The sequence below is a fragment of the Rhinolophus ferrumequinum genome, chromosome 12, assembly GCF_004115265.2.
Source record: "Rhinolophus ferrumequinum isolate MPI-CBG mRhiFer1 chromosome 12, mRhiFer1_v1.p, whole genome shotgun sequence".
Lineage (NCBI taxonomy): Eukaryota > Metazoa > Chordata > Mammalia > Chiroptera > Rhinolophidae > Rhinolophus > Rhinolophus ferrumequinum.
This window is the reverse complement of record NC_046295.1, coordinates 37,776,543-37,797,708: the sequence shown is the minus strand read 5'-3', so window position 1 is coordinate 37,797,708 and position 21,166 is coordinate 37,776,543. Positions and strand designations below refer to the sequence as shown.

The 21,166-nt window shown below is 38.5% G+C and overlaps 1 protein-coding gene across 7 annotated transcripts in view; it reads left to right on the top strand.

Annotated features, from left to right (window-relative positions):
* The window catches only part of TRPM3 (transient receptor potential cation channel subfamily M member 3), an 817,113-nt gene that overhangs the window by 66,614 nt on the left and 729,333 nt on the right, over positions 1-21,166 (top strand). For 3 of the 7 annotated variants that reach the window (XM_033122321.1, XM_033122315.1, XM_033122320.1), the window contains exon 1: positions 19,964-20,146. The exons of 1 other annotated variant lie outside the window; for it this stretch is intronic. In XM_033122321.1, the coding sequence (XP_032978212.1) occupies positions 19,964-20,146 (183 nt within the window). Of the gene's footprint in view, positions 1-19,828; positions 20,147-21,166 lie in introns of those variants that run through there. 3 more of the 7 variants (XM_033122314.1, XM_033122311.1, XM_033122313.1) reach the window with 3 other exon arrangements.

Below are 21,166 nucleotides of genomic sequence, written 5' to 3'. Positions count from 1 at the left end.
AACAGTCATCCAAAACTTCCCCAAAAGCAAAAGTTCAGGACCAGATGGCTTCACTAGTAAATTCTACCAAGACTTCAAAGATGATTTAATACCTTTCCTCCTCAAACTCTTCCAAAAAATTGATGAAGAGGCAATACTTCAACACAAAAAAAGAAAACTACAGCCCAATATCCCTGATGAATTTGGATGCAAAAATCTTAAATAAAGTGTTAGCAAATTGAATACAACAGTACATCAAGAATACATATCATGATTAAGTGAGGTTCATTCCAGGGGCCCAAGGATGGTTCAACATATGCGAATTAACCAATGTGATAAACAAAAGAAAGGATAAAAATTACATGGTCATATCAATAGATGCCGAAAAAGCATTTGACACGATAAAACATCCATTTATAATTAAAGCACTTAGTAAAGTGGGTATAGAAGGAAAGTACCTCAACATAATAAAGGCCATCAATGAAAAGCCCTCAGCTAATATCATAATTAATGGTGAAAAACTGCAAGCTTTTCCTCTACGATCAGGAACGAGACAGTGATGCCCCTATCACCACTGTTATTCAACATATGATATGTGCAAAGTAAATTTGGAGATTAGGAAATTAAATAGGATATTTTAGAAAATAAAGGAATAGAACATGTGTCATATATTTTAAAACTTCATTTGTAGAATTTTTAAAACACTATCAGAGATTAAACTATAGATATATAATACAATAAACTTACCAAGCAGAGAGGCTAATTGTAGTCAAATCAGGCAGAAGGTGGGATCTCTTGCTGATTAAAAGGAAAAATATAAGCAATGATTAAGATAGTGGGAAGAGTTGAAATGCAAAACAAATCTATTTATAAATAAGCATCCCCTCCCTCAGAAAAATGTTAATAAAAAGTTTAATTTTTATTCCCTTAGAGGAAGACAGGGTATGTGAGAAACATAATAACCTATAGATCTAATTACATTCAATAAACATCCACCTGTGATAATGAATGACATGCTTCCTAGAGTTCTGCACCTTTGCACAAAGTGGCAGATTGATGTATCTGAGGGGCAGCAAGGAGGCATGAAGGTTAAAAAAATAGTAAGTGTCATGGATTTGCATTCCATTATTTTTAATAGGTAGGTACATCCGGGATGTAGATATGGATCAAACATTATAACCAGATTGAGTGGTTTAATCTATTAGGAACTCCATGAATATATACAAGAGGTACACAGTACATGTTCCCAAGCTCAAAAAGATGACTTGTGAAAGGAGCTCCATGTTTTTATGTTTCCATTTGCCAAGGACAAGCCAAGAGTGTTTGCAGCTAGATCTTGGAACGTAACCTCAGCAGAATGTAAGCAATATTTGTTGTACTACCCCTTCATCTAGCAGAATATGATGATACGTTTCAGGATTATTCGACACAGAAACTAGCACAATGCATGGGCCCTGGCATTTACTAGAGAGAGAAAGAACTTGAGCCAATTATCCTGCGCATTCTCCCTCCACCCTTCAATATCAGAATACTGAAAATAATCCAGCTAACACAAATTTTAAAAACGAAAACAGAAAAAACCCAAAACTGACGACGTGCACCCCACCACACGGGCTCGGCTACAGTGGAGGCAAGGAAATGGTGGGCTGAAGGTATAATAAGAGCCCTCAGTTATTTTAAAAAACGATCGTCGGTGGGTAGAGCTGCCGCCACCTCCCCACCAACTGCCTGTGTGACTCACGGCCCGTTCTCCATCAGCCCTGGGGCGAAGGGAGGGGGGTGGCTGGGGGATAGACCTTATGTAGTGTTCAGTTGCTAGCTGGAAAGTTTGTCTAGAAATCCAACTGGTGGGCAGAGTTTCCCAAAGCATTACTTACGATGCTTGATAACGGCATCCTGGGTTAGGCCACAACCAAACAGCAGATAAAGCAGTCGAACCGTATACAAATAACTAGAGCAACGTCATTACCATTCACGAGCTCTACTGCCATCACCACCATTGTGCTGGATAAGAGAAATCAAGAACTGGGGGGATTTTCTCCATTAAAGACTGACAAAATCATCAGCATGTATGAGCAGGGTGAATATGTATATTTATACCTGTTAAGACTCTCTGCCTGCCCATTCTCATAGGGCTAAAATTGATCAGGGAAGTAAAAAGAGAAACCATATGCAAATGCCAAACATTATTTTAAACTGTGCATTTGTCACATCTTCTCCAATTTGTTCTAAAGATAATGATCACCGTCAGTGATGGCATTTTTGAGTACAATGAATAGCAGAAATTTTGAAGTGTAAAAAATTAATATGGCTTTTCCATTCTTCACCTAACATAAAACGATTATTTTCATTAAAATAAAACTTAAGAGTAAGTACTATATATTGATAAAGTACGAATAAGGATTTTAAAGCTACTATGAACAAGAAAACCCTCCCTTTTTTTTCCCAAATGGAGTAACAAGCTCAGTGTTTATTTTCAGGTGTAGCAGCATGCCTTACATATTGACTATCTTCAATACGCATTTTTTTGGTGTAATTAGCATCAGTAAATTTTGTGCTATTATTGAGGATAACCACGTTAGAAGAATAAAACATTTTTTTTTCACAAAATACCAGTTAAATTGTTTAGCTAGAAGGTGATAAGAATTTTAACCATTTTTTTTTTTTGGTCTGATGTTTTTATTTGAAACAAATAGTTGCACCAAGCAAGAGCTTACGCTCCCCACTCCAAATTAAAACAGAACACAGTAGGGGAAAACATCGCTTGGCAGGGCAGTTCCAGTATGTGAACACCCTTCTCATTGTGTTTGGGATAACTTCTTCATTCATAAGCAGTCATTCTTACACAAAGTCTTAACCCCAAAGTACTAAGATCACACAAAAGGAAGTGGTCCTAATTTCATGTGTGGGGTAGTCTGTTCTATAAATGCCAAAAGGTGGGAGAAGCACAAACACAACCCACTCTTTAAAATAAAGACATAATTCAAAGTAGAATGATACGTATCCCCTTTTCTTTCATAAGAAAAAGTAGCACTGGGGTCTGACACCCAGATTTGGTTTTTATCCTGGCCATTTAGAAAGTGTTCCCCCACAGGACCTGCATCATTAGGGTTGTGGATGATAGTCCATTCACTTTGAAGAGGGAAATGTCTACTCCTTCCTCCTCTTCTTGCCTTCGTGCTCATGTTCCTTGGGGTGGCTGCTATCTGAGGGTCTTTTAGAGCCACCGTGCTTCTTCCAAAAACTTATCCAAACCAAAACGATCTTCCTCAAACTGAACTGGTCCTTCCTGATCTTTTTACCTACAATCTGAACCAGAAAATTCCTTATTGGGAACAAATGTGTTGGTCTTTATTCTAGCTTTTAGGTCATCACCATACATGCCCCTGTCCAGATTTTTATTGGGCCTGTAAATATTCTGGGCCATATCTTTACCACCTCTCCAGGCTTGACCATAAACATTGTACATTTCATCTTCTCCACCTGCAAAACCACTGTCCATACCCTTGGATTGGTTGAAGTGCCTCTGATCATACTGAACTTCATTGGAAGTCCGAGGATTGGGCAGTCCAAGAGCAATCACCTCACTGATATCTTGATTTTCATTTCTCTATAGTTGCGACCTCTTATCAGGAGCTGCCCTGGAAAGATTCCGGTCATGCTGTCTCTCTTTTCGCCTGGCATGCCGGATTTCATCCCCTCACGTACCTCCCCACCCTCTTTTTTCACATGGGTTTTGATCCCAGCTCTTCTTTCCTTGGCTTTCTGGGCCATTTCTCTGTTTGTTTTCACTTAAGAAAAGAGTTTCTCCTTTTCTTTTTGAGCCATCTTTCTCTCTGCTTGAGCACGCATTTCCACAGCTTCACGAGAAAACCGTTTATTTTTAAATAGAGTCTCAGGAGGATGGCAGGAAATGTAGTGCAAAGATGCCACAATCACCAAGGCTGTGAATGAGATGGCAAACCCTTGAACCTCAGTGTGAATGAGAATGACACGGAGGAGCTCCTAGAGGTAGTTGCTGAGGAACTGACAAATGAGGGGTTCTTGGAGCCGGAACAGGAATGCATAGCTGAAGAAGAGACAAGACAAAAGGAACTAGCAAGAGAACAAAAAAGAAGAAACTTCAAGAACATTCACAGTGAAGCATTTAGCAGAAGCTTTCGCAGACCTCAACGAATTCCTTCAAGTACCATATGATCTCACTTATTTGCGGATTCTAAAGAAAAGAATAAGTGAATGAACTAATCAGAAACAGTTTTGGAGACAAAGAGGAAAAACTGAGGGTTGCTAGATGGGCGGGAGGGGTGGGGGGTGGGGGGGAGGGTGAGGGGATTGGAGGGCAGTTGGTGACCACAGGATGGCCACGGGTTTGAAAATTAATCTGGGGAACGTAATTTGGTGGTTACCAGAAGGTAAGGGGGTTTGGGGGTGGGGGATGAGGGTAAGGGGGATCAAATATATGGTGATGGAAGGGGAGCTGACTCTGGGTGGTGAACACACAGTGTGATTTATGGATGATGTGATACAGAATTGCACACCTGAAATCTATGTAGTTTTGCTGACAATTGTCACCCCAATAAATTAAAAAAAAAAAAAAAAACCTCAAAAAAAAATTTGAAAACACGAACGCCAACACTGAAAGGTTTTTTGTAATAGAGAGGAATGTTCCTGGTGCATTACCTGCTGGCAAGCAAATCTGTGATGGAAAAAAAAAAAGAAACAAACCAAGTTAACTACCATGTACATATATCTGAAAAGAGGACAACTCCTCAGGCAGGGCCTCGGACAGATCCTTGAGGAGGGATTCCAGAAGGCAGTGTTATCATAGGAGATGACAGCTCCATGCATGTTATTCCCCTGAAGACCTTCCAGTGGGACAAGACGTGGAGGCGGAAGACAGTGATATTGATGACCCTGTGTAGGCCTGGGCTACTGTGTGTGTTTGTTTCTTAGTTTTTAATAAAAAAGTTTAAAACGTACAAACACATTATAAATAGAAAAGAAGCTTATAGAATAAGGACATTAAGAAAAAGTATTTCGTATAGCTGTACACTGTGTTTGTGTTTTAAGCTGTGTTATTACACAAAGCAAAGAAATTAAAAACATAAAAAGTTTATAAAGTAAAAAAGTTACAGTAAGCTAAGGTTAATTTTTATCGAAGAAGGAAAGAATATATTTTTTAATAAATTTAGTGTTGCCTGAGTGTACAGCGTTTGTAACATCTACAGTAGTGTACGGTGCTGCACACATTCACTCACGCCTCGCTCACTGACTCAGAGCAACTGCCAGTCCTTCAAGCTCCATTCACAGTAAGTGCCCTATATGGGTGGACTAGTTTTTTATCTTTTCTACCACATTATTACTGTGCTTTTTCTATGTTTAGAAATGTTTAGATACATGAATACCATTGTGTTACAGTTGTCCACAGTATTCAGTACAGTGACATGCTGTACAGGTTGGTAGCCTAGGAGAAATTGTCTATCCATCCACAAAGCCTCGGTGTGCAGTAGGCTAGACCACCTGGGCTTCTATAAGTACCCTTTAGGACGTTTGCACGATGACAAAATTGCGTAACAACCCATTTCTCAGACCATGTCCTTCTTGTTAAGCAACACATGACTATACGTGGATTTTGGTTCACACTTGCCTGAGCGTTTTCAAACTCTTGCTTTATTAGGAGACTTCTGAATGCCTAAAAGTCTTAGGTAGATAAGACCTTGGGTTTCCTCAAAGGAAAGCTCAGGTTCAGCAGAAATTCCAGTTTCATAGTAAAAGAATTCTCAGATCTTTCTTAATATGGGTCGGCTTGGTCCCACCAGGAGAATTTCTACTATGTTACTATTTCCAAGTGGCGTTGATATTTTAGTACGTGATGAGGACATAGTGATGACCAAAATGGAGACGGTCCTTCCTCTCATGGAAGTCATAATTTGGGCTTCTTGAGCTATTTGCTACCTATTTCTTAATCTCCGTAACATATACTTCCTAAGTATACCTAAGTATACTTTCTAAATACCACTTTCAAGCAGTGAGAAACAAATAGAAAGGAAATGTGGGGTAATGGCTTCAAGTGAGGTCTCGAGTCAGATGGCTTGGGGTTAAAACCCTAGCCCTGCTGTGTACTTGATGTATGATCAAAGGCAAATGACTTGTCCTCTCATACCTTAGTTGACTTTTCTGTATTATGGAGATAATATTTGTACCTTCATCACAGGGTTGTTGTGAGGCTTAAATGAGCTAATAGAGGTGACACTTGGAAGAGCATCTGGCACACAATAACTGCTCTATAAGTGTTAGATATTTTAATTAACTTTATTTGATATTATTTATATATCACAGTCAATAAGGGTTGAGAGCAGTTATTATTCGTGACATGTTTTAATGACAAGAGGTATCTCCTCTGACTAGAAGTATGTTTAAAAAACATAGTTTTCACTTGGACTAGTTTTGTTTGTTGGAAGAAGTCACAGAAAGGTTATTCTTTTGTATTGTCCTTTAGTTTACATGAAGCTTCTCCTGTGTTCAAGTATAGCATAAACCCATCATTTGTGGGCTAAGATCTTAAATTGAAATCATGGCTAAACAAAATAAGCTCAGTTCAGAAATCTCTGCTGAACAAAATAATGGAAGTGCCCCAGAATACTAAAATTTAACCGAATTTTGCATGAAGCTTAGCAAAGATAAACTTGCCCCAGCCAGTGAGATTTTAGTGTTAAAAATAAAAAGTAGATGAGTCAATAACTCTAGGGCATATGAACATTTATAAATATTTTAATGATAGCAATATGATTCCATCTCATTCTTTTCTTTCCTGAAGTGGGAAGCTGCAGGTTTTATTGGGTAGAGCTTGGGTCCCTCCGGTAATCAGAGCACTCCTTTCCCTAACTTCACATATGTATTATTGCAGGGCACCTCTCATGGCCTGCAGTTCTGACCTGCAAGCCAGAGAAAAAGCTCTACAAAGTTGATAGAGTGAGTGATTTTGCTAGATCGCTGCTTGAAATTTTCTAATGTAGCTTGAAGTTTTCTAATGTACAATGTTGCAAGAGCTCTTCAAAATATGTTATTTTAACTTCTACCTAAATCCATTAATCTAAAACCTTAAATGTTACTGATTTTCTTCCTTGTAACACTGTTAAGATTGTGACAAACATTGTAATGCTTTTCTTCTATCTCCTAAACTTTATATTTAATGTTATACCTCTTTGATATTTTAGATCTCCGTGGTTACTTTTCTTTAAAGTTCTAGCTGTCTTTTCATTTAGTTTTAATGGTAGATATGCATGCTTGATGTAGCTCTGATCTGTATGATTTCCTTCACTTTGTATTTGCAACTACAGTGTTGTGATACAAGTAGTACCATTGAAAACCCCTCTATAGAAGCAGGGTGCTGAGAGCAGTTTTGTGACTACCAAGTTACTATGGTTGCTATTGTATTTTGACTCATTAACTTAGAAAAAGAGGCTTTAGATCTTATATATTCCAATTCTATGAATATTTCAGGCCACAAATAAAAAAGCAAATACATTTCTTGTTAAAATAAAGGAAATCTTTTTAAGGGGAAAGAGTTTGTTGGTTTGTTTGATTATGAAACAGAAAAGAAGAATACCAAAGAAATGATTGAGTCAGTTCCAAATAATAATAAAAATATGTATAAAACAGTGAAAATAATACACCTATAATAAGCAGTTATTGTAAAACTGGCATATAGCACGTATCATTTAGCTACTTTTTACCTGATAAGTATCATACTCTGTGCTTTATAATTACTATTAGATAGATGTTTTTATGCCTATACTATACCATGCGATACAGCAAGGACGCTGTGCGTCAGCAAAAAAATTGAAGATGTTTGCCCCAAATCACATCGTAAGTATGAAGGCTAGAGTTTGAACTCAGATCTGTCTGACCCCCAAATCTTGCTCTTCAGGCTTAATCTTTTTTTTTTTTTCTGGCTTAGATAAAGCATTTCATTTTCTTTTCAAAGACAATACTGATCTAAAGGTCAAACTATTCTTGCCTCTCTTGAGTCCAAGATTTAACTATAAGTAAAAGCCTGTTGTTTCTTGAAAACAATGTGGTAGTCAAGGAGAAGATCACCTAGGGACTGTTTGTCATTTCTGAAAGGGAAGCTTACAAGGGAAAACTTGATCAACTGTAGTGTCAGACCACTTAGTGTTATTCTCATGGCGGGAGTACTTTCCCCAGCAACTTTCTGAATTGAAGAGATTAGAAAAAAGAGAGACCATTATAAATACACACTTGTCAACAGGAATTGTCATTTTATATATGTACATATATTTACAAATGCAAAAGCTACCCTCCATTATCTTTTCAGCTAGGAGGAAAGCTTTATAATTCTAGGCATTTTGTTTAGGAGAGAAGTACTGAGTACCATATGGCATGTCTGCTGTGAGAAGAAGTGGTACACTATTTTATCATCTAGAGAACAGCACTGGGCAACAGAGCAGGATTGATGTCATGGGACCATGGAGCCAGGAATAGTCAGGGATGAGCTTGTCAGTCTCCTCTAATCTATCAGCATGTATAACCCACAAGTCACCACATTCTCCAAATACAGGGCAAATTCTGGAGTATCCCCAAGTGTGAGAGTCCAGACAGCAAGGGACTCAAAGAAAACAGAACGTAAAGTTCTCATGATTTCTTAGGCTGGACTTAAAGGAGGGTCCAAAGTGGTAGGTCTATTCTGGTAAAACCCTAGAATGCATCTGAAGAGTCAGGATTCTGGGGCCTTCTTTGTCTCTGGCTTCCCATGGGTCTTTCTCATCAGTTCTCAAATTGCATTGTTTGGCTTAAAACATAACAAGCCTTTAAGAGATGAGAGGTGGGTGGGATGTGAGTGGAGTGTGATGTCTGAGATACCACCCTTAATCAAAATTTCGAATGGTATGTATCATGCGTTGTTTACTTTTGGGGTTGAAAACACACATACACACACACACACACACACACACACACGTAATTCTTTCTAACAACAAAGACTCTCTTTTGTGGAGATCACTGATCCTGTTTTTAGAGTTCTTCATAAAAGTTCAGCTGTAAACTCGTATCACCAGGAAACATTCTAGGTTAAAGAGAATTAAATGCATCTGGAAAAAAATAATGAAGGGAAATAGTGAAGGAAATCATTGGCATTTCAAAAAGATTTTATAATTTTTTAAGAAAGCCAAAGACTCTAGTTTGGGGGCTACTTGCAAATACTACAAATAGAAAAGGAAATCTCTCTCTTTCTCTCTGACACACAAACACAGGTTGTAATTAACTAAAATATAAAGGAATAGATTGCGTGGCTTAAATACTTTTCCTTTTCTCCCCAAGGTTATAAACATTGTGCCTGAGTTATGTTCTCATTAAGTCTCTGAAAAATGCCCTGCCACACTTAGTACAGAGTCCTTTGTAAACAGTAAAAGTCTCAAAGGTGCCTCCACACTTAGAAATAATCATTTACTCTGTCAAATTAATATGAAATTGATGGAGAGCAGATGTTACTAAGAAAGAATAAGTAAATATTTGATAGCTAGTTTGACAAATAGAATTAAATAATACACTGTGTAGAATAAGTAAATATTTGATAGCTAGTTTGACAAATAGAATTAAATAATACACTGTGTACTTGTCTTTTTAAAAAGATAAGCAGAAACATAAAATATGGATTTTGAGTTATTTTATTCTGAAACTGGGTGAGTGAGACCCAATCATGTTATAAATGACAAGGGAGAATGAGACCACGCGTCCAAAGTAACACTCAGATTCGGTAACTCTTTCTTACATAAAGCATGTGCTGAGCCAAACAAACATTTGGATGCCTAATTAAATAAGTCTAGGCCATTTATGAATACTGCTGACATTTAGGGGAGAGTTTAGAATGTTTTAAGGTTAAACCTCAGACCTAGGCTCTTGTGCCTCGAATTAAAAAAAAAAAAAAAAAGACGGACTTCTTCATGGTTTCAGAGGACGCTGATAAGGAGATAATGACTCCTTAGGAAATACAGAAGAATTCAATACCTGTTGTTGGTCCACTTGGCTTGATGTAACATATTAGGCACTAAAGTCCCCAGTTCTCATGAGCCTCCTTATGATTTCTGTCTCAACAAACCTTCTAGGCCGTATAACTTTATGGTAAGAATCTTTAAAGTTGGCCACACTGGATAAAAACCACACAGCCAACTGGGCATAAGAATGAGCTCCAAGCCAGAAGGCTGTGACTGCTGCCCCGTCCCAAATGACATTGTGCAAAGCCAGGATGACCTCACAGGATGGAGGCAAATTCCTCCTTCATTACTCTCTAGAGATGATTCTTGCATCTTGTATCATCTGTCAAAAAAATCACTTAGAGTCCTTTCTTTAGCCTGGGGTCATGGACCTCCTGAAATTGTGTGCAAATGTCTGGAAGTATGTACAGTCAGTTTCTCTTCTGGGGAGAGGACTATAGCTTTCTACAAGGTTTTTGAACATTAACTGCCCCCACCCCCACTACCACCGTGATTAAAGGTCTTACTTGGATGTTTTTAGTTGGTGTATTGGAAGTGAATCCCAGTGATCGAGATGATATTTTATGGTGATGTATTTATCTAGAACGGTGTTGTTCAGTAAACTAGCCACTAGCCATTTGTGGCCATCAAACACTAAAACAGGGTTAATCTAAATTGAGTCATGCTGTGAATGTAAAATACACACTAGATTTCAAAGGCTTAGTACAAAAATGTAAAATATCTCATTATTAATTTTATATTGATTCCATGTTATAATAATATTATTTTGGATATATTGAGTTAAGCAAAAAATATTAAAATTAATTTCACCTGTGAATACTAGAAAATTTGAATATTACATGTAAGATTTGGGATTATATTTCTATTGGATAGTGATGGCCTAGACTGTGCAACTCAACATATTACAGATATACAGAAAAATGAAATAATTATTCCATAACCACTAGAAGGCACTTATCCTTAGAGGAAGGGAAGGGAACTAAGAATGTGCCAGCACTGAGCAAAATGCTTTTCTTATATTAATTCATTGGATTTTCACAAATCCCCTGTGAGGGATATAATATTGTTAAGAGAGTACCCAAGAAAACAGAGTCTCATAACCATTCTCCCTGACTTTAATTCCTGAACCAACAATGACAATCCATTATTTTAATAGCAACAGTTATGTCTTTTTAAATTGAACTAAATTAGCAGTATAATAGTTAAAATGGTTGAATACACTAAAAGTGCTGTGCTTATGACCCTAGGCTTAAGAGTCAGACACACTAGACTTGTAACAGGGGCTCTGTCAGTTACTACTACCTGTGTGTCCTGGGAAAGTGGATTAGGGCCTCTAAACTGCAGTTTCTTACTCTTCAGTACAGATGAGAGAATAAATTGAGATAAATATGTGCTCAGCATTGGATCTGGTTCCATAGTAAATAATAAATATTAGTTGTTTGTTATTGTTATTATCACTATGGATAGGTCAGGCTGACTGGAGGTTAATCTCAGTGCTGCAACTTAAAAGTTATGGGTCATATTATTACCTTGTGTGAGTCTCTGTTTTTCTCAACTGCATAACGAGAATAATATTTTCTACTTCACAGAGTATCTGAGATTAGCGATCTCATTCAGGACACTTAGCATGTGCTTGGCACAAAGGAAGGAGTTCATATTAGGCAGATATTTTATTTTCTCCTTCTGTCTGCTTCCTTCCATATAATGACATAATGGCAAAGTGCCTGAACTCAGGAGCTACACACCCTGTGTTCAAGTGTAGGGTCTGCTGTTTTCTTGCTATATAACTTTAAGCAATATTTAGCTTGTTTGTCTCAGTCTCCTCATTTGTAAAATGGGGTTATTGTGAGAATTAAGCAAATTAATCCATGTAGAGAGATAATGCCTGACACATAGTAAGTGCTTAATAAATGTTAACCATTTTAATAACCACTGTGATTAGTTTTTACTCTCTTGTATTCTATTCTTCCTTTCATACTTTCACTGTTTTTCTTTCTCTTTTGGTTTTTTTTCCAGCATGTCCCTTGGACTGCCAGGAACACTCATTAATACTATGTGAATAAATTGGTGATATTTAGAACTAAAATTACTACCACAATCTTGATCAGTGTGTTTACTTTGCATCATAAAGCAATTTGAAAAGAATGTGGTCATGACAGATACATAGCATTTTTATGTTACCCATTGTCTTCAAGTTAAGTTTCATCATAGACAGTCAAGAAGTTAAGATTCTGAGAACATTTTTAAACAATTACAGATATTCGTAACATTTGAAACCCCGCTGGCCAAACCCTAGCCTGTTGCAGAGCTGGCTAGATAGAAACTTTCCACCAACTTGCAAAGTTGTTCACACAGGTGAACTGTGTAGCACCCAACAGATCTTTATCAATGGGTGTGATGGGCGTAATGAATAGGACCACTCCACGTGTTTCCATGGCTCCATGGCAAAGTATTACCGTGTTTCCCCAAAAATAAGACCTAGCCAGACAGTCAGCTCTAATGCATTTTTTTGGAGCAAAAATTAATATAAGATAAGACTGGATCTTAATTTTTGCTCTAAAAGATGCATTAGAGCTGATTTTCCCACTACTTCTTATTTTCTGGGAAACACAGTAATAGAAAATAAGAAGTGAAGCTGACTAACCAACCTACAAATACTCAGGCATTGTGCTGATAGGAATCTTAAAAATTACTTAATTTTTCACCTTTGGATAAAAGAAACATTTATTTATAAAGCCTTTTAGAGAAGAACAGTTTAGGAGGACTTTCCATTTATCTTCCTCATTTTGGTTAAGTTTTTATTTTAACCAGCTTGTTATTGCTTTGTATCTTCTTAAACTTTCAACACCCTGATGAGTTTTGTTTCCATGACACCAATCTGGACATACAACTTCGCTAAACTCCTTTATTGTCTTAGAGTAGAACATATATTACAGCCAATCAGATCAGCATTCTTTTCAACTAAATAATTGACATGACTCTAGATAATCTAGTACAACCTATTTCCTTTAGAACCTAACTTAATAAAAACCATCTTTTAATCCCAAGTGTCATGGTTGGCATTGAAATCTCTACTGAATATCTCAAGACCCCATTCATCAGGCAAAGATAATTTCCATGGAATACATCGTGTTAATGACAATAGCTTGTCTCATTTTTAGCATATTGTTGGCTCTGTTTCTTTCGTGGAAGTCAAAGGAGACGTGTTAAGCATTTGAGAATTTTAGTTAGTTCACTGATCCTCTGCCTTCAGACTCTTTTCAAGCTCCAGTGATTTTGCATGAAGTGAAGGAAATTAATTTTGAAAGTATATGAAAGATGAAAAGGTAACTAAGTTGCTACTTCTTGTTTAACGAATTGCTTTCACTTCGTTTGCCTTTGTACTTTAGAAAGAAAAAACTGCACAAATTTCTTCTGTTTTGAGCAGTGAAAAATGTTTAGCAGGATGCTGATTAATATGCTCAGGTACAAACTCACACTTTTCTAGGATGAATAGTAAGTGTGAGTCTTAGAAATTTGGGAGTTTTGCATGGTCACTCCATGTTCCCTTTTTCTCTGTTTTGTAGAGGATCGGATGACACTACTATTTGTCTTTTAGCACAAAGGGGGCAAAATTGCACAAATTGCTCAAACAGTTTACAATGTTAGTTTTATAAGGGCATTTAGTGCACTTACATTTAGAAAACTAATGTGTCGAAGTGTGGGACCTAACTGTTTATTACCTACTACTGAATAGTTTTCTTGACCAAAGTGTGTGACACTTTGAGAAATTCATACTTTCTTTAAAAAGGAGAAAAAGTAATGACTTCGCTTAATGACTAAAACTGTGTGTTTGTTTCCAAGATGACTTTTATGTTTTTCTGACATTTTTACTGGACAAACAGAAATAATTGGACTTTAGCACAAACGATTGCCTTTGATTCTAGTGTTCAAACTCAAGAGCAGGAAGGAAATAACAGTTTACATGTAGAAACTTCCCGGTCTTGAGTTCTGAACCTCTCCTTGACACATCTGTGTTCTATATTCTTCTCTTCCAATCTCCTAGTGTTCCTGCTACACATCTAAAAAATCCTGATAATGGGAAGGGGGTAATGAATGATAAAAGTTAAAGAATTACTCATTGCGGAAAGAGTTGCATTTTTAGTGAAGTGAATGTAGTGAAATTGTAAAGGTGGACGTTCAGGTATCTATGATGTCAGAAACACAAATGAAGAAAAATTTAGTCCTTTTTGGTGGGTAGCAACCTATTTCTTTGGTTGTTAACCAAAGAAGTTCCTTCTGGGGATAGCTGAATCTTCTACCAGTGTAAAAGTTGGTTAAGTTCAAACATCTTATTTTAACCTAAAACACATTATGTTTATTTTCTATTTTGTTGATGTCAGAATAAAGTCTTTTCTTTGAATATGTTAGGAGTAATTGAACCTCTGATTTATCTTTTACATAAACCACATCTATCATGTCGGATCTAATTTCCAGTTTTTTTTCCTTTAAAAATAGAGAGAGATCTTAACGATAACTGCAGAGCAATCTGGTACAACCCAACTTCTGTGTTTTTACTACTGTTTCTTTTTTTTTCTCCAGTTGTTTTGTGTATACCATATTAATGTTTTTGCGACATTACATTTGCGTGTAATAGTGGATCTTTCATTCTCATTGCTGTATAGAATTCCATTGTCTCAATACACCATAATTTATTTATCCATTTTGATGTTGATGGACCTTTGTATAGTTTGGTTTGGAACTTTCACAAATAGTCCTGCTAAAAATATTCTGGCAGTATTTTAATGGCCCTATGCATGCGTTTCTGTTGGGTATATATCATGGAGTAGCATTGCAGGGTCTCAGTATGCATATCATCAGCTTTAGTAGATAGTGCCAAATAGTTTTCCAAAATGGTTGTACCAATATACTCCCACCATTGGTTTGTGAGTTCCAGCTGCTTCACATCCTTGGCAACCATTGGTATTTTCTGTCTGTTTAAATTTTCTTTCTGCAGAAGTTTAGCCATTCTGATGGGAGTGTTTTATCAGTATTTCTTTATTCATCTATTTCAGACATTATAGTGGGTGGGAATATAGTTCACTTTCTTCCCTCTCTTCTCTTTTCTGTTTTCTCTCCCTTCTTTCCTCAGTTTTAATGGTTATATTATTTTCAGTTCTATTATTATCTTTATAATTTTATAACATTTACTTTAGTAATTTTCTCTTAATTTTGAAATAAAATTTTAGAAAATATCTGTAGATTTAGGAAGAGGGAAAATTGTTAATGTACATATAAATTCATACCAATGCATCAATGAAAAACACAGAGGGTGTATACTAAAAAATCCTATAAATCATAATAGTGTTTGAAGAGTAGAACGCTAGGGAAATTGGAGGATTTTATTTATTCTATGTTGAGGGAATGGTTTACAGAAAAATTAAAAATAAGAAGAAAAGAAGGTAGGGAGGGAGGGAAAGAGAGGATGAGAGAGAGAGAAAGAAAGAGAGAGGAGAGAGAGTGAGAGAGAGAGAGAGAGAGAGAGAGAGAGAGAAGGAAGGCAAGAGAGAAACAGAGGGCGTGCACATTAGGGAGGGAGGGAGGAAGGAAAAAGAGAGGAGGGAGAAAAGAAGGAAGGAAGGGATGGAGGAAGGGAGAGAGGGAGGAAGGAAACGAACAGTGTAGATATGAAGCTAGATTCTCTGACCTGCAATGACTTCTGTAGGGAGGACTTGATGAGGTGTGTAACCGGGAAGGCTTGTCAGCAGGTTATTTCAGGGAAGATATGAGATCATGTTTCACTGAGAAGGAGAATAATTTTTCAGGAAGCTATCACCCAGAGAATTTCATCCATATAGATGGCCAATTTACGTAAACCAGGATAACCCTAACTCTCCTTTTCTTGATTAATATTCGTGGGCTTTGGGAGATTTTTTGTTTGAGTTATAAGAATAATTATTTCAGTTCTTATGCTTGTGTGGCTTGTGTAAGACTCAGCCCTCATGTTTACTGCAGGGAATCTAATCATCACTAAAAACAAATTCTACATCCTGTCTCCTGTTTCATAGGTATTGACTAATCCCACCTCACCGTGAGTCTAGTCATAGTGATTAAGCTTTTTATGAATTCACAAAGCAGTTGGCCCCCAATTCACTTCACACTCACCATTTTCACATTTCTTTTAATATGTGAGAGTGCTGATTCTGACTTTGCTCCTCCGTGGTGTAAGGATGTGCGTAACACAAGGAACGAGAGGTTGTTTAGCTTCAGAGAAATTTTAGGGGACTTGTAAAGGCCAGCTTCAATTACTTGATGACTATCATGAAAAAGAGAACATAGGTTAAATGAATGTGATTCCAGAATTTAAAATAAGCGTACAAGGCATGGGTTTTAATTTTTAGTGTACAAGGATAGGCTTCCTAATGCTTAAAACTATGGAACAATGAAATGTTCTGCTTAGGAAAAAGAAGATAATGTAATGCTGAAGAATGAATGCTTAGGTTGAGGGTGAATGAAAGCATGTTGGGGTGCTAAGATCAGACCTCCAAAGAGCTCTATCTCACTCTGAGACTCTGTGATTTGTATTAAACTCAATCTAAGATGCCATCTATTATAAAAAGCATCCTGATTTCAGAGAGGTTAAAAGCGTGAATAATTGAGGGTGGTGAAATTGATGAAATACCATTCACATTCTTATTTTTTGAGGAGAGTTTTTAGATCACACATACCTTTGTAGTTTTTATCACTTTCTCTGTTTACCCAATCCTCTCATACTTTGCTTGATCTAGTTAGTCCCAGAGTGTGCCTGGGGGTTTACACATACTGGAAATAACCAAAGGAAAATGTATTTCTTATTAACTCTCTTACAGGCCATGTGATGTAGAGCAAATGGGGTTTGGAGAGAGTGTATTCTGATTATAGACTCCTGACATACTCAACAGACTAGTAGGACCATGTAACTTTCATGGGTTTCCTAGGGCTAATAGAGCACTGCGGGCATTTGACATTTTCTTGAGAATTTTTTTGGTATACTACTTAAAGTTTACTTTTTAGAACATTTCATAACATTATATTTTGATTGATTCATACATAAAGATTTATATATTTATGTTTTCATTTTATATAGAATATCTATTATTTAACAATATAAGTAATTTTTGCCTTAATCTTGATCTAGTAATATTCACATTCTTTAATGCCTAGAAACCACAGAGAAAAAAAGGTTTATGTTATATTTCCCATTTGCTTTTTTAACATGTTAATATTTACCTTTGTAATTACAGTGACTCTTACCAATAAAGTTAAGTTGCTTTGGGAATGGCTTTCAACCCTGATTCCAGAATTTCAATGCTGGTGATTTTAAATGTCTTCTTAGCTTTGATGCTGTCATTCTCTGCTAATTTTGTAAAAAACATGATAGACTTTCAATCTACTTTTCCAGTTCCTGACTATTAGGAAATTTGGAGAGCGCAAATGAACATCAGAAGAGGAAAGGGTCAATTTTCTGCTTGCCTGTAATCACATCTAATTTAGCCTCTTGTACAGTTCCCAGACATTTTTGGTACGTGTTAAGTGCAAAAAAGAAATGCAGAGATCATCTTCAAACAAGGCTTTAAAAATACTACTGTAAGATAAGGGCAATCCGAAGTTCATTTTTAGACCAAACGAGCCAAAAAAAAAAAAAAAAAAGAAAAGAAAAGAAAATGACATATGCAATCACTACTCATCATTAAATTTTTCTAAGTATGTGTAAAAATCTCATCAGTTGCTGTGAGTGCTAATGGATGTGCTGATACCACGGTTCTTGACAGACATCCGTGATAGCAGGGTTATTTTCCCCTTAATGATGCAGGCGAACCACGGTTTCAGGGCTCTGCGAGGTGAGCACACTTGGATTATATGTGAAAGCCCCACTTAGTTCCTTTTCAGGGATTTTGTCATTATACCTAAAGAGTGAACTTTCAAGGCATCCAGGTTAGCTTTTCATCGCCTAGGGAGTTTCCCCCTATATTCCCCTTTGTTGACAAGTAAAGGAAAAGATAAATATTTACTGTAAGTCATAATTTGCTGACTTTTACTCTTTCCCAATTGATATTTAGTTCTCATACCCGTCTAATTTGTAAACTATGCATAATCATTTTGATTTATGTTTGTGAGGGGGAGGAATCTGGACTGAATTATTATACTTCCATGAAATGCCAGTAATAATTTCAAATCCATGAACTTAGATAGGAAGTGAGAAACTGCAAAGTGGAGCCTGTGGTTTTCTCATTAAATGGCATTGTGTGCTACAAACATTGTTTAGAGTCTCATTTTGTTTAATATGAGTGTGTGATTTCTGGACACAGAGGGTTGTTTAAAAGGTAGGAAGTATGCTCTGTGAGTCCCCTTGCTTAAAATGACAGGATTAATATTAATGTAGCACTACACACAGGTACACAGCTGTGGGATTTTAGAGTTCTGTATTTCATTTCCGTAACCTAGTCAGTTCCAGAACCCCTGCTTAATCAGACTGACCACTGACAACTCAGATTATGATTTTTCACAACTAGCACCACAACACCAATTTTCCTACAGCATTTTCCACCCTCTCTCCTTTCCTCTTAATCCCTTTTCACCTTTTCCTCCTGGGAGGACCTGACATTATTCAAATAGGAGGGAGAATGCTCTATTTCAGAAAGAAATGAAACACATCTGTTGCCATTGCAACAGATAAGCAACCAGACAGCCCTTTCAACCATGAGCAATTTTAGGCCTCCTTCCCTCTAATAATGACTAAGGTCATTTTTTCAGCTTTTGTAAATGTGTGATGCCCCCTACAGCCCTCTCTCCTCTGATCAAGGACATTCTTGAAGAGGAGGACCGCTCGGTCCGGGAAAATAACTGACACAAAACATATGAGGGCGGCCAGCGTTCCTTCTAAAGAGCAGAAGGCAAACACGTGAAACTAGGCGGAGGTGGCGGTGTCAAAAAACATACATACAACACACAGGAGCTCAGGTATCATCCTCATTGCTTAGGTGCTGTACCACCCTTGCCCCGGGAATGAAAGGGTAAACTGAATATCCCAGTCCTATCCTGGGGAGAAAAACGAGTTGACTAAGAAATATTAACCTCCTCTTCCCTTGCAAGGACCCTCCTCTGCCCTGTCCCCATAGTACAGGTCCTTGAAGGTGCTGAATTGCGGTGAGAGATACAAGAATCACCTGGGGAGATTTTAATAACCCGATTCCCAGGCCACAGCCCATCCAATTAAATTAGACTCTGAGGAATATAAGCATGAACAACAACAACAACAACAACAACAACAACAACAACAACAACATATTTGGGTAATTCTGATGTACGGCCAAGTTTCAGAACCAGTGGGCTAGTCTGGGCAAGACTGAGAAGGAATTAGCATAACGTCTGGCAAGGAGATGGAGCTCTACTCTCAGCAAGGATACTTAGGAGGCAGTTGTTGCTGCAAAGAGGAGAAAGGGAAGAATCAGAAAGGAAGGAGGACAAAGTTGCACGCTTCCTGTTTGTCTCCAAGTCAAATGGAGTCTCCACCCACCCAATGTGGGTAACCCAGGCTTGCACCTGCAGCTCCAGGTGGGGTGAGGTTGGTCACCAGGCCTGGGGGCCTGGTTGGGGTGGAGTGACTGGAGGTAGCTATCCAGAGGCTCATTAATAGCCCCAAGTGTGGGCCGCGCGCCCTCCAGGGAAGGCGGCGGCTGCGGCGTGAGAGCAATTTGGGGCGCAAAAGGAAGCTGGCTGGAGCGCAGGTGGCGCTCGCAGCCCCAGCCCACAGTTTAGCCAATCGCCGGCGCAAGCGCAGCCTGGTGGCGGCGGCGGTAACGGAGCGCGGGGCTCCAGCTGGAGCCTGCCGAGCCCAAGGCGGCGCCAACTGCGATCGGCGCGCGGGCTGGAGTGAGACCCGGCGGCGAGAGGAGGGAGAGAGAGAGCGCTGGGCGCCGGGGTGTTGCCCGGGCAAGAGAAGCGAACTTAGCATGGGGAAGAAGTGGAGGGATGCGGCGGAAATGGAGCGGGGCTGCTCCGACCGCGAGGACAGCGCGGAGAGCCGCAGGCGCAGCCGGAGCGCCAGCCGGGGCAGGTTTGCCGAGTCGTGGAAAAGGTTAAGTTCCAAGCAGGGGTCCACCAAGCGTTCGGGGCTCCCGTCGCAGCAGACGCCGGTGAGTGGCCGAGAGAGCCCTTGGGGGTCTCTCCTTCCCTTTCTGCCTCCTTTTCTCCCTCCGCACGCGAGTCGAGCCCTTTCCATGGTGCTGAACTTGCCTCCATAGGTGCTCCTGCCAGGGAACTTGTGGAACCGGTTCTAATGCAAGAAAGTGGGAGCTGTGAGGAGGGGGATGAAGGAATGACTTCCTTTTCTTCAGTCACGGAGAGTCTTCTGACGTCTCTGGTGTGTCTGCAAAAATGAAAAACATGTTCTAGAGGCGAGGGGCTCACTGTCAGATCATTAGAGTTTTGCAATTAACAGAGCGTGTACGATGTCAAGTGTATCGCTGTGACTCATATATACGTCCCGGGGTTCTGCCTGTGCAGCGCCTTCGGAGGTACTCTGCATCCGTTGAATTAGGGAGGAATAGGAAGGGCATGCCAGATTTTTACTCTTTTAACAGTTGCTCTTTTCCATCCTACACCCCCACTATGTTAATGGGTGCGTTTAATTATTTGCAGAATATCATTTGCATGCAGAGAATGGCAAAAACATGCCAGGTGCTTATAATCCCACTGTTAACATATACAGTGTTCAGAAAACAGTTTTCGCATGTATCAGCTCCTCCTCAGCGCCTAATTAGGGTAATAGAAACACTCAAGTGAAAACGATATGGGCATCGTATGTGTGTAGAGAAGTACAGTTGATAAAAACTTTAGCTGCATTTGCATTTTTATTATTTAAATATTATCTGTTTTCCTTCCACCTAGAGGAAGAGAACTCTGTTCTAGAAGAGAGTGCAGAACCCTCCTGTTGCTCATAGGGAAGAAGGATATATCACTTTTAATCTCCAAAACATTATTAAGGACACCAGCATGTGTGTGTGTGTGTGTGTGTGTGTGTGTGTGTGTGCGCTTATGTTTTACATACAGAGGAGTTGACAGCAGATATTGCATGGTGAAGAGAAACTGAATTGATTAAAAGACAGGATGCTACATAAGCATTGTATTTCATAGCATGAATAATGTTTTTGAGG